The sequence below is a fragment of the Perognathus longimembris genome, chromosome 23 (genome assembly GCF_023159225.1).
Source record: "Perognathus longimembris pacificus isolate PPM17 chromosome 23, ASM2315922v1, whole genome shotgun sequence".
Classification (NCBI taxonomy): domain Eukaryota; kingdom Metazoa; phylum Chordata; class Mammalia; order Rodentia; family Heteromyidae; genus Perognathus; species Perognathus longimembris.
The window spans coordinates 31811577-31830717 of NC_063183.1; the positions used below are offsets into that span (position 1 = coordinate 31811577).

Consider the following 19141-nt stretch of genomic DNA (forward strand, 5'->3'; position numbering starts at 1 on the left):
CAGTGGTCTCCCTGGGGACTGCCAAGAAGCAGGCTGGGATCTTCTGTGACTCCAACTCCCACACGGCTGCCAGGCACCGACACGCCAGCTTCCCTGGGGACTCAGTGTCTGGGACCCAAGGAGCCAGAGGGGAGCACAAAGTCCAGGGCAGAGCCTCCAGGCTCCTCCAAGCTCCTCTGAATACGGCCCGGCGGGGGCACCCACACATACTCCTTCCCTTCCAAGTGTCACTGCACCCATCAAAGGGGACCCCAGAGAGCAGGCTCAGCTATACAGCTGCAAAAGTTTTCACGTCTATATATTGGGCCTCGCAGTAAAACTTGCCTTTTCCTAAAGTCAGTGTGAGTAATTTAACCTGAATATTACTATTAATGCTACATTTGCAAAAATAGTATGAAAAAGCATTGCATGCATCCGGCACTCACCGTAAGCCAGGCACCATTCCAGACACTTCAGAGGAGCTGATGCAAGGGGTGGTGGAGCTGGACTTGAACTCAAAACCTGCTCTTGTCAGCATTAAACCCCTGCAGGGCTTAATCCCTTTGTGCCTGCTCCCTGCCCCGGGGGCGGGGGGGGTGGGGTGGAGAGCAGAGCTGTCGGTGTGGGGCTGCCCCGCGGGAAAGGGAATGGAAGCCTTCCCTGCCTCAAGCAGCTGGGCCTGGCAGAGGGATGGAGGTCACAGTGGAGCCAGTCAGATCTGGGAGGGCGCGGGGCTCCTGGGGAGAGAGCTCACAGGGGCCCTCTCGATAGGTCTGTGGAGCAGTATCTTCTCCCTGAACCTGCTGGATGCCTGGAATCTGTCCCACACCTCGGAGGAGTTTTTCCACAGGTGGACGAGAGAGAAAATGCATGACATTGGTGCGTGAGCCGCCGCTTCCCTCAGGCTTAGGGGAGGGAGGTGTGGATCATGAGCTTAGCACCTGGCTGCCCCGCCGCTCACTCCTGCCCCCTACCTGTCATCTGAGCCACCTTCACCGCAGCAGCAAGGAAGGCCGTCTTTACAGTGCTCAGCCGGGGGGGGGGGGGGGGGGGAGGGGGAGGGAACGGAACCAGGGGTTGCTTTATCTGGACCACCTGAGTCCTCCCTGGTGACCGCCCTCCATCCCCTTTCCCTGTGCAGAAGATGAGCCCATCCTGCCTGAAATCCCTAGATGTGACACTGACAACCTGGAGACCACAGTAATAGTCCCGGGGTCATGGCTGTCCAATACGTTCCGGGACATCCTCACACATCGGCCCTTGGTGTCTGAGTATCACAACTTTCTTAATGGGCTGCAGCTGCACACCAACTACCTTCAGGATGGCCAGTTCTCCATGTGGAAAGGTACCCCCGCCCTGGGGAGGCTCCTCCAGGCCTGGCTCTATGGGGAGGAGGGAGACATAGATGTGGAAGCTGCCATGCAGAAAGGAGAAGACCCCCCTCTGGTCAGAGCCGTCCACCGCAGGTATCATCTTGAACCACGCAGATGCTGCCAGCAGGGGGTGCTGTTGGCATTTAATTATTGACAGTACAACTTCTGCCTAACAGTCTCAGCAATAAGAGCAGTTCCAGAGGGACTCTGGACCCAGGGTAACCCTATTTATTCTGTAGGATGGCTTTCATACTGTGCTATGGGTTATCGTGGAACTCCAAGATCAGCCCAGAAGATCTGGGGGATCCCTGGGCAGAAAGAGTCTGGAAGCTTGGCCTGTGATAGGAAGTTCCAGGCAGGGCGTTCAGCCCCAATCAGGTGCCTCCAACCCACAGCTGGCACCAGGATGCCAGGCGGATTGGTTGGTGACTGAAAGGCTTGGCTTTCAGACACAGTGCTGGACAACTTTCCAAACCAGTTGACACAGTTTTCCAAACACCTGTGTCTGCAAGACACGGCCTTCTTCATCAACTCCAGCTACGCGCCCCTGCTCAGGCCGGAGAGAAAGGCTGACCTCATCATCCACCTGGGCTACAGCGCGGGCTCCCAGACAAAGGCAAGGACTGGGAGCCGGGGTGGCGGGGACATGGGAGAAGGGGAGACGGCAGCAGGGAGAACCTCACGTGATGGGGCTGGGCGCAAGGCTGCGTGGCCAGAGGACGCACAGTGGGGCCGGGCTCCACGCAGACTCAGCTAGCGAATTCCAGTTTTCTTCTCTCCTTTGAGCCTTTGCCATACTTGGCTATCCTTCAGGTGTAAACAAAAGGAATTTTAAAAAAATGAACAGAGCAGTCTGTTGTCAAGCTTTGTCCATTTGCAGGGATAATGGCCTGAAAGAATCAGGGCTGGTGGGTTTTGCCCCCCCCTTTTTTTTTTGGTCAGTGGTAGGGATTGAACTCTGGGCCTGGGTGCTGTCCCCGAGCTCTTTAGGTTAAGGCTAGCTCTCTACCTCTTGAGCCACAGTGCCACTTCCGGTTTTCTGGTGGTTCATTGGAGATAAGAGTTTCAGGGGGCTGGGAATATGGCCTAGTGGCAAAGTACTGGCCTTGTATACATGAAGCCCTGGGTTCGATTCCCCAGCACCACATATATAGAAAACGGCCAGAAGTGGCGCTGTGGCTCAAGTGGCAGAGTGCTAGCCTTGAGCAAAAAGAAGCCAGGGACAGTGCTCAGGCCCTGAGTCCAAGCCCCAGAACTGGCAAAAAAAAAAAAGTTTCAGGAACTTTGCGCCCTGGGCTGAGTTTGAACTGGAATCCTCACTGAGCCTACTGAGTATGAGCACTATAGGAGTGAACCACCAGTGCCCAGCTTGCTGCTCTACTTTGACATATCCTGGCCCTGAAGTTGGGGGTGCAGAAAGAAATGCAGACAATCGGGGTGATGCTAACAGCAGCTTACATTTATAAGTGACAGTGTCCTGTCCCATAGGACCTGGGGTGGTCCTCACCCCATCTCCTGAGGTGGATGGCACAGCTGCTGCTGTCTGCATGTGACAGATGAGGAAACGGAGGGACAGCATGGACGAGAGCTTAGCTTACGATCACACAGCGCGCAACCACGCAGGGGCGGCAGCATGGCGCTGCGGACACTGAGCCCCGGGTTCTTTCCATCGCATTATATTTTTTGTTGTTATTTATGTAATACTGGAGAGTTAACTCAGTCTTGGTGATAAGCAGGTGTTCTACCACTTGAGCCACATCTCCAGCCTTGGGTTTTACTTGAGTTATTCTTCAGGTAGGATTCAGGTGCATTGGTCCAGGGCTGGCCTCCATCAGAGATTTTCCTCTCTCTGCCTCCTGTGTACCTAGAAGCATAGACGAACACAACCATGTCCAATTTATTCATCGAGATGGGCTCTCTCTCACTTAGCAGCCCGCCTCGTGATCACTACCTCCCAAGTAGCTGAGATTACAGGCAGGAGCGGCTGCGCTCGTGATCCATCACGCTTCTTCGGAGTCCAGTCTCGTGACACTGTCAATTCCAAATTCTATGCCTATTCAGAGGCTCCTGGCCAGCCACGTCGGGGTCATCCTTAGTCACTGCTGCCCTCCCAGGCTGCCACAAATGGCCACCCAACTGGGGGGGTGGGGGGAACCTCTCAGCAGGACTTCTACAGACATCTGGGAAAGGCGCCCACCGCGGGAACTGCACCCGCATAGACTCAGCTACACGCACTAACCCGGCTTTTGTCTAAATAGAGCCACAAGTTCACTGGAGGCAGGGCTCCAGGGTAGATCCTCAGCCTAGCCAGTGCGAGGCCCCAGGTTCAGGGTTCAAAGCCCAGCACCTTCCCCCTTCAAAAAAGTAAAATCAACATACAGAAAGACCACAGATTGGCCAAATCATTGGGGACCAGAGTTGCTGGCTGGGAAAGTCAGGAGGCCGGACTGAGAACGCGGCGCTGCTCAGCCCCTCCGTGCAGTGCAGCAGTCACGCGGTCCTGTGCTCTTGCAGCCCCTGAAACAGACCTGCGAGTACTGCGTGGAGCAGAGCATCCCCTTCCCCAGCTACCAGTTCCAGGAAGGCGACGACCAACACTTAGAGGAGTGCTACGTGCTGGACCAGCCGCACGAGCCCACGGCCCCCATCGTGGCCTTCTTCCCACTCATCAACGACACCTTCCAAAAGTACAAAGCACCAGGTGAGCCCCGGGCCGGGGCCCAAGAGCGCTTGTCTTTACACTTGGGGCGATCCTCCCTCCCTCCCTCCCTCCCTCCCTCCCTCCCTCCCTCCCTCCCTCCCTCCTTTCTTGGCAGTAGTGGAATTAGAACTCGGGGCCTCATGCTTGCCGAGGCAGATGCTCTTCTACCACTTGTGCTGTGTCTCCCACCTTGTTTGCTTTAGTTATTTTTCAGACTGGGTCTTAATGGTTTTGGCCCAAGGCCTGGCCAGCATCGCAGTCCTCCCGCAGGGGCCTCCAGCCTAGGCGGGATTGCAGCTGCATGTCGCCCCGCCCAGCGTTTATCGGCTGGGAAATGTTCTCACTTTTTCCTTGAGCTGGCCTCAAACTGAGTTGCTGGGGTGACGGGCATAAGCCCCTGCACCCCGCCACATTTCCCCTGCACCCCACCACATTTACTGACACTCAACTGTATGTCCAGCACTATTGGGTGCTAGGGAAGTCCTAAAACTCCTAAACCGTGCCCCTGCTCTGAGGAGCTTAGAGGGGTGTGTGTGTGCATTCAAGAAAGGAAGTTGCTGTGTAGCGCAAGGGAGTCTGGACCTTTTCAGCCTCCTGCAGGCTGGGGTTTACAGGCAGGTGCCACCACACATAGCAAGTGTTCACGCAGTTGTGTTTGTCCATATGTGCAAGGATAGACCAGGGAAGACTGAGAGATAGAAGCAAATCCGTACAGTGTTCACACGGTAAGGGTTGACAGCAACTGTCCGGCTGCCTGTAGGTGTGGAGCGGAGTCCTGAGGAGCTGGAGCTGGGCCAACTTAACATCTATGGCCCCAAATCTCCATACTCCACCAAGGAGCTGACCTACACTGAGGCCGCCTTCGACAAGCTGATGAAGCTCTCAGAATACAACATCCTGAATAACAAAGACAAGCTCCTCCAGGCGCTGCGAATGGCGGTGGAGAGGAAGAAACGCCTGAAGAACCCGTGTCCTCCCTAGGTTCCGGAAGGCCCGTCCACCCCGTGGTCCTGTCAGAGGCGCTGGCCTTGCGCACGCGCCCAGTGGCCGTGGGGCTGGCCAGGGTACAGGCCTGGCTTTCCTAGCAAAAGGTTAAAATTTCCAAGGGGAATGAGACAAAGGGAAGGGAGGCCTCTGGTGGGGTTTGTGTCACTACAGGGAGGGGGTCCGGTGGATGCAAAATGTGCATTGCAAAAGAGACCCCAGACTCAGAGGTTGATGTGGGGGTCCCCCAGCTCTCCCCTCTGCACCCCCTTCCTCCTTGGCCAGCCTAAGGGGAGTATGCAGGAAGACTGCAGAACACTGGGTTTCTCAGGAAAAACAAAAAACTTAAAAGTTCTGAAGTACTTGTGTTCTTAGGCTCGGGTCTCAGCGCCCAGCACCAGGGAAGCAGCAGACAATGCCAGATCTGCAGCCCGGGCTCCCAGATTCAGGGGCTGGGATGCAGGGCCGGTGACCTGGTTGGGGGGAGGGGGGAGCCACTGCAGCAGCCCCTCTCAGTGGACCTGCCACTGCCCCCCAGGCTCCCGGGGGAGTTATTTATTCCTAAGTACGATTCCTCTTATGTATCACAACCATGCCACGGCTCAGCTCTTGTACGTGACTCGGGGTGAAGCTACAAAGGAAGGACTGGAAAGCAGCGGGCCCAAGGAGAACCTCTGCAGGCCCGGGAGGTGCGGCCCTCGTCCTGAGAAGCATGCTCCCCAAACTGTCCTTTGGTTGCTGGGAGATGACGAACCCAGGCACCCAAAGTTTAGCAAAAGCAGGTGCCTGCGTACATCCTTGCTACTCAGAGTGCGGCGGGGAATCGCTGAGAAGCAGGCTCCGGGCCACGCGGATGGATGCCGTGGGCTCTGGAGGGACACCGGGGCAGGAGCCCTGTGCAAGACCTGTCGTCAGGTGGAGGTGGCCAGGCCTCGGCCCCATCCGAGCACAAAATGAAGTCGATTGAGTCATTGTGTCACTTGAGCAAGCAATAAAATAGCCATGTGGGTAAATGTTGATCTGACTGTGTTCATGGCCTACTGTAAGGAAGACAGACAGACACTCCTGGGGCCACCACCGAGGGGGTTCTAACCTAGTCTACACAGGCTGTTTCGAGCCAACAGCTACCAGGAAGAAAGGCAGCTGGCATCCAAGGAACCCCGCCGCATGCTGGACACAGCAGGCTGGACACCATCTCTGCTTCCCTGGAACTTAGATTTTTGGTTGGGAGAAATGTGCAAAGATTTTAATGCACACTTCATGAATTGCACAGTGAATTAGCTACCAAAATGACAACAGGGTCCTTGCTATGACATCATGAGCACACCTGGCAGTGCAGAGGGCACAGAGGCTTCAGCCCGGCTCAGTCCTCCGCCGATAAGCCTGAAACGCAGCCCTCCCTCCTCAGCACCGTCTCCCCTTTCCCTTTCCAAGAGAGCACCCAGCACTCCAGCCTCTGTACCGCCAGCCGCCCATCCCATATCACAGCATGTGTGCCCCCCCTGCCCCGCCAGGAAAACACTTCTCCCCAAGGTCACCAATGTCTCCTCATTTTGGGGTGCATGGAAACAAATACTACTAGCCCTTCACAGGCCTTAAGGTACTTGATTGTTCCCAGGATCCTCCTTTCCCTGGACTTGTCATCGCCAGCTGCATCTACCTCAGCTTGCAAATAATCACTGCATGCTAGTCATTGAGGGTGCGGGGACCCAAATGAGCGAGAGACTAGCCCGGAGGAGCTTCCCTGTGTCTCATATGGGAGTCTCAAGTGTTCATCCATATCCTCAGATCTCAGCCTTCTGAGTAACTAGGATTACAGGCATGAGCTACAGGTGCCTGGCTAAGGCTCATCTCCAATTCACCACTCAAAAGCCAGAAATGGAGCTGGGGCTCAAGTAGTAGAGCACTAACCTTGAGCAAAAACCTCAGGGGTGGGGCTGGGGATATGGCCTAGTGGCAAGAGCGCTTGCTTTGTATACTTGAAGCCCTGGGTTCGATTCCCCAGCACCACATATACAGAAAATGGCCAGAAGTGGCGCTGTGACTCAAGTGGCAGAGTGCTATCCTTGAGCAAAAAGAAGCCAGGGACAGTGCTCAGGCCCTGAGTCCAAGGCCCAGGACTGGCAAAAACAAAACAAAACAAAAAAAAAACACCTCAGGGGTGGGCTGGGAATATGGCTTAGTGGTAGAGTGCTTGCCTCGTATACATGAAGCCCTAGGTTCAATTCCTCAGCACCACATATATAGAAAATGGCGAGAAGTGGCTCTGTGGCTCAAGTGGCAGAGTGCTAGCCTTGAGCAAAAAGAAGTCAGGGACAGTGCTCAGGCCCTGAGTCCAAGCCCCAGGACTGACTAAAAACAAAAACAAAAAACCACCTCAGGGGCAGCACCCTGGTCCTGAGTTCAAGCCCTAATACCAACACCCGAAAAAATTTAAAAAAAGTAAGGGATGGGGGCCTGGTAGATTCACTCAGGATGGATTTCTTTTCTAAGACATTTGGTCTTCAAATCTTAACCGTATTTGTTTATCCACCCACCTGCTGATTGACGACCTCTTTAGCTGTTGTGAATAGCTCTGGACCTACCTACGGGTGTGCACACAGCTCTTCAAGACCCTATCTTCCATCCACTCTTGGCTATATATCTAGAAATGAAATTGCTCACTGATCTCTCTCTCTCTCTCTCTCTCTCTCTCTCTCTCTCTCTCTCTCTCTCTCTCTCTCTCTCTCTCTCTCTCTCTCTCTCTTTTCCCTCCCTCCCTCTCTCCCTCTCTCATTTTCCGAGGACCCACAAACATACTGTTTTCCTGTGCATTTGCCTTTGTAAACCACAGTGGAATGGTGGGTCATAAATAGCCTGCGGGGGGAGGAAGAAGTGGAGCCTGTCAACTTTCTGAATCTGTCCTACCGCAGGATTGAGGTGCAGAAAACTTGGGATGGGCAAGCGTTCCGGGAGCCCGGAGCCGCCAGCCCGAGGACCGGCCTCCATGGAGGGCTTAGAATCGCCCGGAAGCTGATGCCACCTGGTCCGACGTGGGGCCCCGGCGACCCGATGGAGGGAGGCCCTCGGGTGACGCGTCCCCGAGCTACCCGGACGCGGCCACACCCTCTCCCCCCCCCCCCCCCCCGCCCAGCCTGCTAGACCTGCCCCCTCGTCCAGAACTCCTCTCGATTGGCTGACGCCTCTACCCCTCGCTGGCAGAGGCCCAATGAGGAAGGTCCTGTAAGAAGTCTTTTGAATAATAAACTGAGCCCGTGACGTAGCGGCGGGTGATTGGCTGAGGCGTCCCGAGGCGGGGCGAGGTTCGGGCGGCGGCGAGTGCGGCTGCCGCTGGTCCGAGAGAGCGCGCGCGCGCGGGCGAGGGTCGAGTCGGAGCCGCGGGGGTCGCGGAGCGGAGCGGAGCGGGAACGGCGGCGGCGGCGGCGGAGGCGGCGGCGGGATGTTCAGCTGGATGGGGCGGCAGGCGGGCGGGCGCGAGCGCGCGGGCGGCGCGGACGCCGTGCAGACGGTGACGGGCGGCCTGCGCTCGCTCTACCTGCGCAAGGTGCTGCCTCTGGAGGAGGCGTACCGCTTCCACGAGTTCCACTCGCCCGCGCTGGAGGAGGCCGACTTCGAGAACAAGCCCATGATCCTGCTGGTGGGCCAGTACAGCACCGGCAAGACCACCTTCATCAGGTAAAGCCGCCTCGGCCCGGCCCGGCCCGGCCCCGCCACCCGGGGCGCGTCCTCCTCAGGTGTGCGCGCGTCACGTGCGGGGGGGGCGGGGGTCACCGGCCTCCCGCGGCCTCCGGGACCGGGGGTGTGGGGGGGTGTCTTCCCACCTCTTCCCCCCCCCTCACAGAACCTTCTCGCAGCTGCTTCCGTCCGTCTCCGACGCGCCCCGAACCCCTTTCTTGCTGTGGCCGGGGCGACCTCGGGGCCGGCTCCGTCCTGTCACCCACCTTGGCCTGGGGGCCCCGGGGGAGGGAGGGACGGTGAGGCTGTAAGGAGCATCTTCTGGACGGTGCGGTGAAGTCTAGGGCTGGCGGCGGCCAGATTGGAAAGGGTTATGGAGTCCTGGAGGGGGAAATCGGGCCTCTAGCCAGTGCCCGGCCCATGGGCTGGCTGGGATGGATGGATGGATGGATGGATGGACGGATGGACGGATGGACGGATGGACGGATGCACGGATGGACGGATGGACGGATGGATGAGTGAATGCATTCGCGGGTATCGCCGAGGTCCTTTCCGTGGCACTCTCCACCAAGTATTGGCTTACCCAGCCTCAGGAAGTTAGCACCAGCCCGAGGAACTGAGGGCAGTGTCGCGTTACTCTTGGTTAGTTTCCATTTCTTAGGTGGGTCATTCCCTCCTGGCTCACCCTTGACGACCGACCGAAAATATTTGTCGCCTTCCCTGGGTCTCCGGAAGCAATCGCTGTGCGCACCCCAGGGTTCAAATCATAGAGCTTCCTCAGAAGTGTTGTTGGAGGAGAGATCTTTGACACTGGAACGGATTGCTTTTCAAATAAACTGTTGTTCTCCCCGCTCCCGTACCTCCCACCCCCACCCCCACCCCCGGGGGGGGCGGGGAAGCAGCCTCCTAAAAGCTCTCTTTCTTCGGTTAAGGAGACTTTGTTTTTCCGGGTTAAACCTGCTACCAGTTGACACAAAGTTAAGGGTTTTGGAAATTATAACAATATCTTTTGCATTTGCGGGAGCTAACTGCATTTATATTTGGCTTCATGCCACTTCTATGAAGTAGCAACCTCTTTTTTTTTTCTTTTTTCTTTTTTTTCCCTTCACTCCAGTGACCTAAATAATTCCTACAAATAGTAGTTGTCACTCCAGGAAGTATGTTAAATGCAGACCTGTGGATAGGCTGTGAATGAATTCTGTAAAGCAAATAAATGGTGTATTGGAATGTACTTGTAGACAGTACATTGAATGTGAAGGAAGATGAAAGAAAATAATGTTACAATTTATATATTTGTTGCTCATTATGAGTCTGAAAAGAGTATTGAAGATTATCCCCGTTGATCAAAAATGACTGATAGATGTCTGATAGCATTTGTCCAAATCATTTTATTATTTCTTGGGAAGAAAGTTTGTGGAAAAAGTTTTAAGAAAGGTCCTGAGATTTGACTCTTGGTGATTTTATCCAACCTGACCTTTTCTCTTCAGGAGCTACAGTCCTCAGGTGAAATGGGAGTCACCAACAGGAAGCCACTAGTTTTTGAGGCCTTCCCTGGCTAAGTGGCTATGTCATTGGAAAGATCCGCAAGGTGGATAGGAAGCTTGGTGAGAGACACTCTTATCTCTGGATTTGGTTTCAGGATGGAATTAGGAGGAATGATCGGGGCCTGAGAGGAAGGCCCCGAATGAAAGCACAGCCATCCTAGGGACTTGGAATGCTGAACAGAAGACTTGGTTCGGGATACTGGCCTTCCTGAACCCTGCCTTAGTTAGATCCCAGTTAGTGGCCTGGGTTCTTTGTTTCCAGCCACGGAGCACTGGGCGCTCTCACACTTGTGAGGCACCTGTGGAGGGCACGGTCTTAGATTCTCATCTGTCTGGCTTCCGGCACATCTCAAGAGATCACCAAGGCCTGCACTGACTCAGAGCACACACCCCCTCCCCATGCCAAAGCGACTCAGCAATGCCTTCCTCCTCCTGCCATTTGTCCTTAGGCTGGGAAGAGTGGGGATCCCTACTAATACATGGTGGGCCAGGGGTGAGTCAGTTGAGTATCCCCTTTGTCCTGATGAGGTCCGGAGGAGAGATGCTTGGGGAGCCTGGGGTAGCTAGGACCTGTGTGCCTCTGCGTGGCCGATCGTGAGGAGCCACCGAGGGGCAGGAAGAGGACGGATCACGAGCCGGCTGGGGACTCGTGCAGATGCTAACGCAGGCTGGAGGAGATGGAGATATTCCTCAGAGTCTCTTTGGAGTAAATGCAGAACCGCAGATATCCCTAATGTCTTGGTTTACTTCTCAGAAGACAGGATATGGAACTGTTGACTGGGCCACCTCTGACTGGCAAGGAAGAAAAGGAGATGAAATGGGCACTAGGAAAGCTGACCGTGGCATTTTTGACTCTGAGCCAAGGAAGGGTAGATATTGGTCTCAGCAGGCTTGTCTCCAAAACGGTTGCACAAAACAGATGTGAGAGATTCTGCTAGAGAAATACCTAGGACCCAGGGCTTTGAAGAGAGATATTTTCACCAAGATAATGTGAGGCTGGCCTGAAACCAATGCAAATCTCACTCAACAACTTCTGCTGTCAAGATCTCTGCTCTCTCCCTTCCTCCTCTCCTGTCACTTTCCCTGTAGAAAGTTTATCCTAATGAGGAGAAAGATTGAAGTCACTCAAGAAACTCTGTAGGCTTTAAAAGGGCAGGAACTGCCAGGCATGAGGGGCTCACCTGTAATCCTAGCTACTTGGGAAGCTGAGATCTAGGATCATGGTTCAAAGCCAGCCTGGGCAGGAAAGTCTAGGAGTCTCTTTTCTCCAGTTAACCAACAAAAAGTGGGAAGTGGAGCTGTGGCTCAAGTGGTACAGAGCTAGCCTTTAGAAAAAGTGCTCAGAAATAGTACCCAGGGCTTAAGTTCAAGCCCCAGGACCAGCACACACAAAAAATAAGGGTGGTGGGGAGGGCAGGGACCAGGGTAATTAGACAACAAAAGAGATAGAAGGTAGTCAGGTTGGAAAAAAGGAAAACTAGTTGCAAGTGACATAATCATATAGGAAGAAGATCCTTAGAATCCACTAAAGATCAAGACAAATAAGTGTGGCAATGTTGTAGGATACATAAACCATATATACAAAAATAAATTGTATTTCTATACATGAACATTGAGCATTCCCAGTGTGACATTAAGAAAAAATTCCACTTATGCCAGATACAATTGCTTACACCTGTAATCTGTAATCCTTGGGAGGCAGAGATGGGAAAGGTCCCTGGTTTGAGGCCAGCTGGGCAAAAAGCTTGGGATGCCCCATCTTAACCAATAGGTATTTTGCACACTTTTCATCGTTATGCAAGAGACTGAGCTCAGGAAGCAGGGAGTGATCATGGTTCCAGGCCAGCTGGGCGGGGTGAATCATAAGACCCTCGTTTCAACAACAAAAAAAAGCTAGGTATAGTGGTGTATGCCTATAATCCAGCTACAGTGGGAAGTATAAGGCTAGTCTGAGCAAAAAGCAAGCCCCTAGCTCAAAGCAGAACTTTGCTTGTGCTTGTATAATGGTGAATATCCCTGGTTGGTAAAAATAACCAGAACAAAAAAAAGAGCTGGTGACATGGCTTTAACTGCAGAGCACCGGCCTAGCAAGCATGAGTTCAAGCAGTAGTGACACACACACACACACACACACACACACACACACACAGAAGGAAAGAAAGAAAAATCTATTGAAAACTGGGTATCTAGATGAAGAAAATACCTAGGAAGAAGCCTAGCAAAAGAAACGCAAAATTTCTATATTAAAAATTATGAAGCATTATTGAAGGAAAGGAAGGAAGACATAAACAAATGGAAACACATCCTGTGTATGTGGACTGGAAGACACATTAAGCTGGCAAACCCTCCTGATTGCTTTCCAAAGCCAGTACAATTTCTATCAAACTCTAGTTTACTTTGTCTTGCTGGCAGTAACGGACTATAATTCTTATGGACCAGGATAACCCAAACAATCCTGAAAAAGAAGAGCAAACTTGTGAGAACTCCTATTTCCTGATTCAAAATTTAATTGCACAGCTGCAGTAAATTAGCTAACATGATACTGGTGTAAGAACAGACAGGTAGATCGGTGGGACATGGGTGAGAGCCAAAAGTAAAGCCACATGTTTATGAGTAATTGTTTCTTTTTCTTTTTGGCAGTATTGTGATTTGAACTCAGGGCTTCATGCTTGCTAGGCAGGAGCTCTACCACTGAGCCACATCCCCCACTCCAGTGCATGGATTCTTGACAAGGGTGCCCAGACCATTCACAAAAATGATTTTTTCAACAGATAATGGTCGGATTACTGCATATTCACATGCTAAAAGATTGGGCTGAGCCTGTTAATGGGGATGGGACTGATTTATAGACTGGTAAAATGTTCTAGATTGGCTAGAATGTAGATTGGCTAGAATCTAGAATGTTCTACAGTTTTGTGGTATATCATTTGTAGATGAGTAGGGATTTGGGGTTCGGTAGAGCAGTAAAGCACTTGCCTAGCATGCACAGGGCTCTAGCTTTGGTGCCCAGTACTAGAAAAAATAAAAGGAGGAGACCAACAAATAAAAAACCCAATTTTCCAGCACTACCCAGACCTGTAATTTACTTAATTCCTGTTATTCTGCAGTTAGTGCCGGTTGAGTAGTTTGTGCATCTGTGTGAAATAATTTAAATTTAAAAAAAAAATGAAAGCGAGAAACAAGACTAAGTGGAAATTAGCTGAGGGAACACAGGGAAGAGGAAGTTCAAGCCAGCAGGAGGACTGAGGGCAGCCACCTTGTCGTCTCTATGTGGTTTTCCCCTTTGTAGATTTGCCATTGTGTAAGCATGTCCATATTGTATGTGTGTGCTTGTCCTGGGGTTTGAACTCAGGGTTGGGCTTTGCCCCTAAGCTTTTGTGCTCAAGGCTTGCGCTCTACCATTTAAGACACAGCTCCACTTCCAGCTTTTTGGTGTTTAATTGGAGATAGGACTTTCCTTCATTGGGCTGGCATCTAACTGCGACCCTCAGATCTCAGCCTTCTGAGCAGCTAGGATTCCAGACGTGAGCCGCTGTGACCTCATGCCCATGCCCATCGTTCTTAGCACTCAGGTCAGAAAAGGCGTGATGAACACGGTCTTATAAGGTGATTGTGCACTAAGACTTTAAATAGTGTTTAATAAATAGGGAGAAGAGGACCAGGGCCCATCTTCAAGGTGGAAAGCAAGCGGGGAGAGGTGGGGGGAGGCTGGGAGGATGAAAGGACCCAGGACAGGGAGAAGCCACTCTAGGTATGGTTGGGACAAGATAATAACCAGGAAGAGCGAGAGGCTGCCGCTGAAGACTCCTGCTTCTTCCGTTTCTCTCAAGGTAAATGTTAAATATTCATTTCTACTGGAAGAGATCCTGGCTGTGTTGAAGAAGGGACACAAAGGAGAAGTGCCCTCACTCCCCACCCTGGGGCCCGCCACAGAGGAAGCTCAGGAGGATTTGCGCACATTGTCTCGAAAGAACTCAAACTTGCAGCCGTGCCCGAAGAACTGCCTGGTGATTTTGAAGAAATTATGAAGTGTGGGAAAGTATCAGAAAATTGGAAACAGGCAAATGTCTTCATTTTCCAAAATGGGAAGGGGGGTGGGGTGGGTTCTAAATAGGAACAAAGGCCTACTTGATTCCTTTGAGAAGCTGTGATTAAACAGAAGCGGAGGGGGCTGGGAATGTGGCTTAGCAGTAGGTAGAGCGCTTGCCTAGCATGCATGAAGCCCTGGGTTCGATTCCTCAGCACCACATGAACAGAAAAAGCCAGAAGTGGCGCTGTGGCTCAAGTGGCAGAGTACCAGCTTGGAGCAAAAAGAAGCCAGGGACAGTGCTCAGGCCCGGAGTTCAAGCCCCAGGACTGGCAACAAAAAAACAAAACAAAACACAGAAGTGGAGGGACTCACTAGGAGGCAGCCAGGTTCATCTGCTCCCTACCCTCTGGGGGTGGGTCTTGGAGCTTATGCTCAGGGCCTGGGCATTGTCCCTGATCTCTTTTACTCAAAGCTAGTACTCTACCACTTTGAGCCACAGCTCCACTTCCATTGTTTTTTGTTTTTTTTTTTTCTGCCCAGGCTGGTTTCGAACCACAGTCCTCAGATCTCAGCCTCCTGAAGGCGTGAGCCACCAGTGCCCGGTGCATCTTTTCTTTTCTTTCTTTCTTTCTTTTTTTTTTGGTATGCGGGTGAGCCCACAAAAATAAGGCAGAGAGGGGTAGTCAGCAGCAGCAGGTGCTTCTGGGAAAAGGAGCCAAGGTGACCTTGGCAAGAGTGGAGTGCGGGAAAGTGGTGGAGATGGGAGCCGATGGCGCTGGGCTGGGGAGTGAACAGGAGGAGGTGAGGCGTCAAATATAGAAAAGTCTTCAGCAAGTGGGCCCTGGAGGGAGGCGCCATGCCCGGTCACTGGCATTGCGGTGGCTTTGATGAAAGATGACCTCAGCGGAGTTAAAAGTGGATGACAGAGGGGGGCTGCAGGGAGAGAACAGCTGGTGTTTGTCAGCCAAGAGGAGACAGGACTTGGAGTGGAAACTTCTAGAAGAAGGGCAAGAGGAGGAGATAGGAATGACTACAGTTTGGGTGCCAGCCTAGGCAGAAAGTAAGACCCAGCTCAACCAGCAAGCCAGGCGTGGCGATTTGTCTGCGTGTAATGCCAGCTATGCCAAAAGCATAGGTAGCCGCCGGTAAAAATACAAGCCCTTACCTGGAAAATAGCTGAAGCAAAAATGACTGGGTGGTTGCTCAAGTGGTGGGGTGCGTGCCTGGCGAGTGCCAGGCCCTGAGTTCTGAAAACCTCCGTTCTGGGGGAATAAAAAATCCGGCTTACGTAGATTGTGAACGTGCGAGACCTGGCTTCAGACCGCCGTCCTCCTGCGTCACTAGCGTTACAGGCCTCAGCCGCCTTGTGACAAGTGGCAGCTCCAGTCAGTCCTTCTGAGCTCAGTATTCTTGATCTTCCAAATCACCGTGTTGTGTTATTGAGAAGAACCTTAACATGACATTGTTAGGTGCTTCCAAAAATAGACGCATTTGTACAGGGCGGAATTACATCTCTAAATTATATGTTTGTTTGTTCTTTCCAAGCAGAGGCCAGTGCCACTTTGAGATATCTTCTGTGTCTCAGAACGTGTGCGTGTCTGTGTGTGCTGTGTGTGTGTGCTGTGTGTGTGTGTGTGTGTTATGTGCACATGCGCTTTCCTCCTACAGACCCTGTGAGGCTTCTAAATAGAGCCTTTATCCTCTCCTCTCCTTCTCTTTAAGAATGTGTGTCATGGGGCTGGGGATATGGCCTAGAGGCAAGAGTGCTTGCCTTGTATACATGAAGCCCTGGGTTCGATTCCCCAGCACCACGTATACAGAAAACAGCCAGAGGTGGCGCTGTGGCTCAAGTGGTAGAGTGCTAGCCTTGAGCAAAAAGAACAGGGACAGTGCTCAGGCCCTGAGTCCAACTGTGATTGGCAAAGAAAAAAAAAAGAATGTTTGTTGTGACATTTTTTTGGCTGGGATTGCTGGCATTGTAAGGGTAGCTACTGAGTTTTTACGTTTTTGTTTTTTGTGGCCATTTGACTTGAAGTTACGGTGATGTCTTCTTTTTAATTTACTGCCGTGCCTTGCGCTTACTGGATAAGGGGGCCTTCACAGAGCCACGCCCCAGCCTTTCCTCTGACATCAGTTCGTAGGTTTACCTAGGCCTTCTAGATAGATAACTCTGTCCTGCGCCTCCTTCATGACTTAGTCTCCTCTTGTATTTCATAGCTACTTTTTTTGCATTGTATATGTGTATCCAGTTCCAATTTTAATATTACCTTTGTTATTTGCCTTGAGAAACCCCTTTGGCTGATGCTTTAATGTCGTACAAATTAATCACACTAAGAATTATAACTAATTTAAAAGAACATAATTTCAGTGCTTCTGTTTGAAACAGATGCAGTGCATACTGAGTTTCCTGAAATGCTGCGTGGCCTTTCCCTTACACTGTTCTGTAGAATGCAACGAAGGCAGATTTTTAACAAGTGTGCAAAGGAAAAGAAGAGGCCATGGGTCAAGTTACTTGGGAAAGTAAACCCTTATGAAGATCAATCACAATTTACAACAGTCAGATTGATACATTGTAAGTCTTGACATCAAAAACACTTCCATAAAGCTGGGCACTGGTGGCTCACACCTGTAATCCTAGCTACTCTGAAGGCGGAGATCTGAGGATCACAGCTTGAAGCCAGTCTCTCGTAGGAAAGTCCTTGAGACGCTATCTTGAATTAACCGGTTATAAAGCTGGGCTGGCAGCATGGTTCAAGTGCTAGTGCACTAGCCAGGGGTGAAAAGGCTGAGAGAGAGGTAGAGGCCCTGGGTTCAAGCCCTAGTACTAACATTAAAACAACAAACAAAAGCACTCCATCAATTCGCAATCCTGAGTGAATGAAAGAGTGGAACACAAACACGACTGGCGGTAGAGGTTGGTTTGTTACTGGGAACCTTCCCATCCTCTCCTCCCCCGTCCCCCTCCATCAGCAAGGGTGGAGGCACACAGGTAGGCCGCAGTTCCAAGCCCAGCCCAGCACTGGGGAGTTTGCACACTCCCGAGAGCTGGTCAAAGGTAGAAGACCTGTGCAAACATTCCAGGGTTTGGGTTCAATCGGCTAATGTCCATTGGCTGAGTGGCCATAGCAGTTTACAAGATAACGTCAGTAAACAAGCAGTCTCAATGATTTAACTAAAGACAAAGGAACTAAGGTTTCACTTCCCAGAAGACCTAGTCATTAAATAGAAGTAGGGGGGATGGGGGGGAATATATAAAATAGGAATGAAGAGCTAAGTATTTTTTCCCAGTAATTTGAAGCAGGTTGAATTTCTGAAGTAGATGAGGTACTTAAAGATGTTTTTCTCAGCATTATTTGTATAACAAGAAATGGAAGCTACCTTCTTATTTCTCTCCGTGCTAGAGATTGAACCTAGAGCCTTACACAGCGAAGTATGTGTTATGCCCTGAATGACATGCCCAGCCCCAAGAAATGGAGGTTATTTAAATGCCTGGCAGTTAAGAAATGGCAAACAAAATTGATGCACACTAGTTTAGAATTATACACAGCTGCTGTACGCAATGGCGTATGTCTGTAATCCCAGCTACTCAGGAGGCTGAGGTTATGAGGATGGTGGTTTGAGGCCAGTGCTGGCAAAAGTTTAGAAAGCTTCATCTCAACCAATAAAAACTGGATGTGGTGGCACATACTGTCATCCCAGCTGTATGGGAAACATAAACAGGAGAATCACAGTCCAGGCCAGCAGAGGCCTCATTGCAAGAGAATGTTCACAAAATGCGAAAGCCAGAAGGGCTCTTGGTGGAACTTCCTGTTGCTGTTCCACGTCATGTGTAGAGATTGCAATCACGCTAAGCTCCACGGTAGAGCGCTTGCCCCGCCTGCAGGCAGCCAGGCTCCATGCCCACGCGTCGCAAATAAACAAGCAGACAGACTCACCAACAATACTCAAAGGATAAGGTGGCAGGGTTGACTTGATCCTCTTTTCACTTGAGTGTTTGAAGCGTGGCAGTGTACCGAGCCCTAGACTCTGCACAGATGCCGATTGATGTATGCACGTAGGTGTTTCTTTAAAGGAATGGTGGGGAAAGTATGTGAGATATATTGAGGTGCCATGGTATTTTTAGCATGCTCACTTAGTGAACATCCCTGCTTGTGTACATTGGCACAAATGACTCCATGTGCTCCCAGAAACATTCCTGTGTCCCCCGCACTGGGGTCCCCTGTCCACCCCTCCCTTCTGCCCAGCTGCTCAGAATCCACATATCTGTTCCTTTTTCTGTCGATAGTTTGGCTCGAGTCCCTTGGAGCGATCAGCACGTGGCTAGCAGGGCAGGGAGGACGGGACAAGGGGGTCCCCTCCTGCCCAAGCCCCCTAACAAGCCACCTGGCCTAGAACTCAACCTCCATCTGGCAGTGCAGCTCAGCCTCCACCTGGTTCACTGGTGCATGTGGTTAGCTAGATTAACCGGCGATGGCCCATCAGGTGAGTCCAGTGGGAGAGTGCCTACCAAGGGTCACTTACTGTGTGACCTTGGGCGGGTTACTCGGCCTCTCTCATCCCCATTTTCCCACCTATAACGTTGTAGGAACCAAATGAAACAACAGTGCATGTGGGAGGCTTTATGCCTTCTCAGTAAATGCCAGGTGGTGGTACCAGATTTTTTTCATGAATAGACTTTATTTCAGAGATATCTTTAAATAATAGCTCCATTCTAGGTCTCCACAGCGTCACAAGAAGGTAGAAACGTTGGGTAGTTAGAATTGGCTATGGCATTGATGAACGATTTAGAATCTGGCCCACCCAAACCACTTTCCTTTTCCATTTTCCATGGGACGAACACCTGGGTTTCAGGCTG

At 51.7% G+C, this 19141-nt stretch overlaps 2 protein-coding genes across 4 annotated transcripts in view; both read left to right on the plus strand.

Annotated features, from left to right (window-relative positions):
• The window catches only part of Pla2g4e (phospholipase A2 group IVE), a 44825-nt gene extending 38771 nt beyond the window's left edge, over nucleotides 1-6054 (plus strand). For both annotated transcript variants that reach the window (XM_048332375.1, XM_048332377.1), the window contains 5 exons: nucleotides 751-858; nucleotides 1121-1324; nucleotides 1802-1968; nucleotides 3867-4053; nucleotides 4814-6054. In XM_048332375.1, the coding sequence (XP_048188332.1) occupies nucleotides 751-858; nucleotides 1121-1324; nucleotides 1802-1968; nucleotides 3867-4053; nucleotides 4814-5034 (887 nt within the window). In that variant the 3' untranslated portion in view covers nucleotides 5035-6054. The remainder of the gene's footprint in view (nucleotides 1-750; nucleotides 859-1120; nucleotides 1325-1801; nucleotides 1969-3866; nucleotides 4054-4813) is intronic.
• A 2345-nt stretch (nucleotides 6055-8399) lies between these two features.
• Nucleotides 8400-19141, plus strand: part of Ehd4 (EH domain containing 4) — a 63803-nt gene continuing 53061 nt past the window's right edge. For both annotated transcript variants that reach the window (XM_048332379.1, XM_048332378.1), the window contains exon 1: nucleotides 8400-8712. In XM_048332379.1, coding sequence (XP_048188336.1) covers nucleotides 8477-8712 — 236 coding nt within the window. In that variant the 5' untranslated portion in view covers nucleotides 8400-8476. The remainder of the gene's footprint in view (nucleotides 8713-19141) is intronic.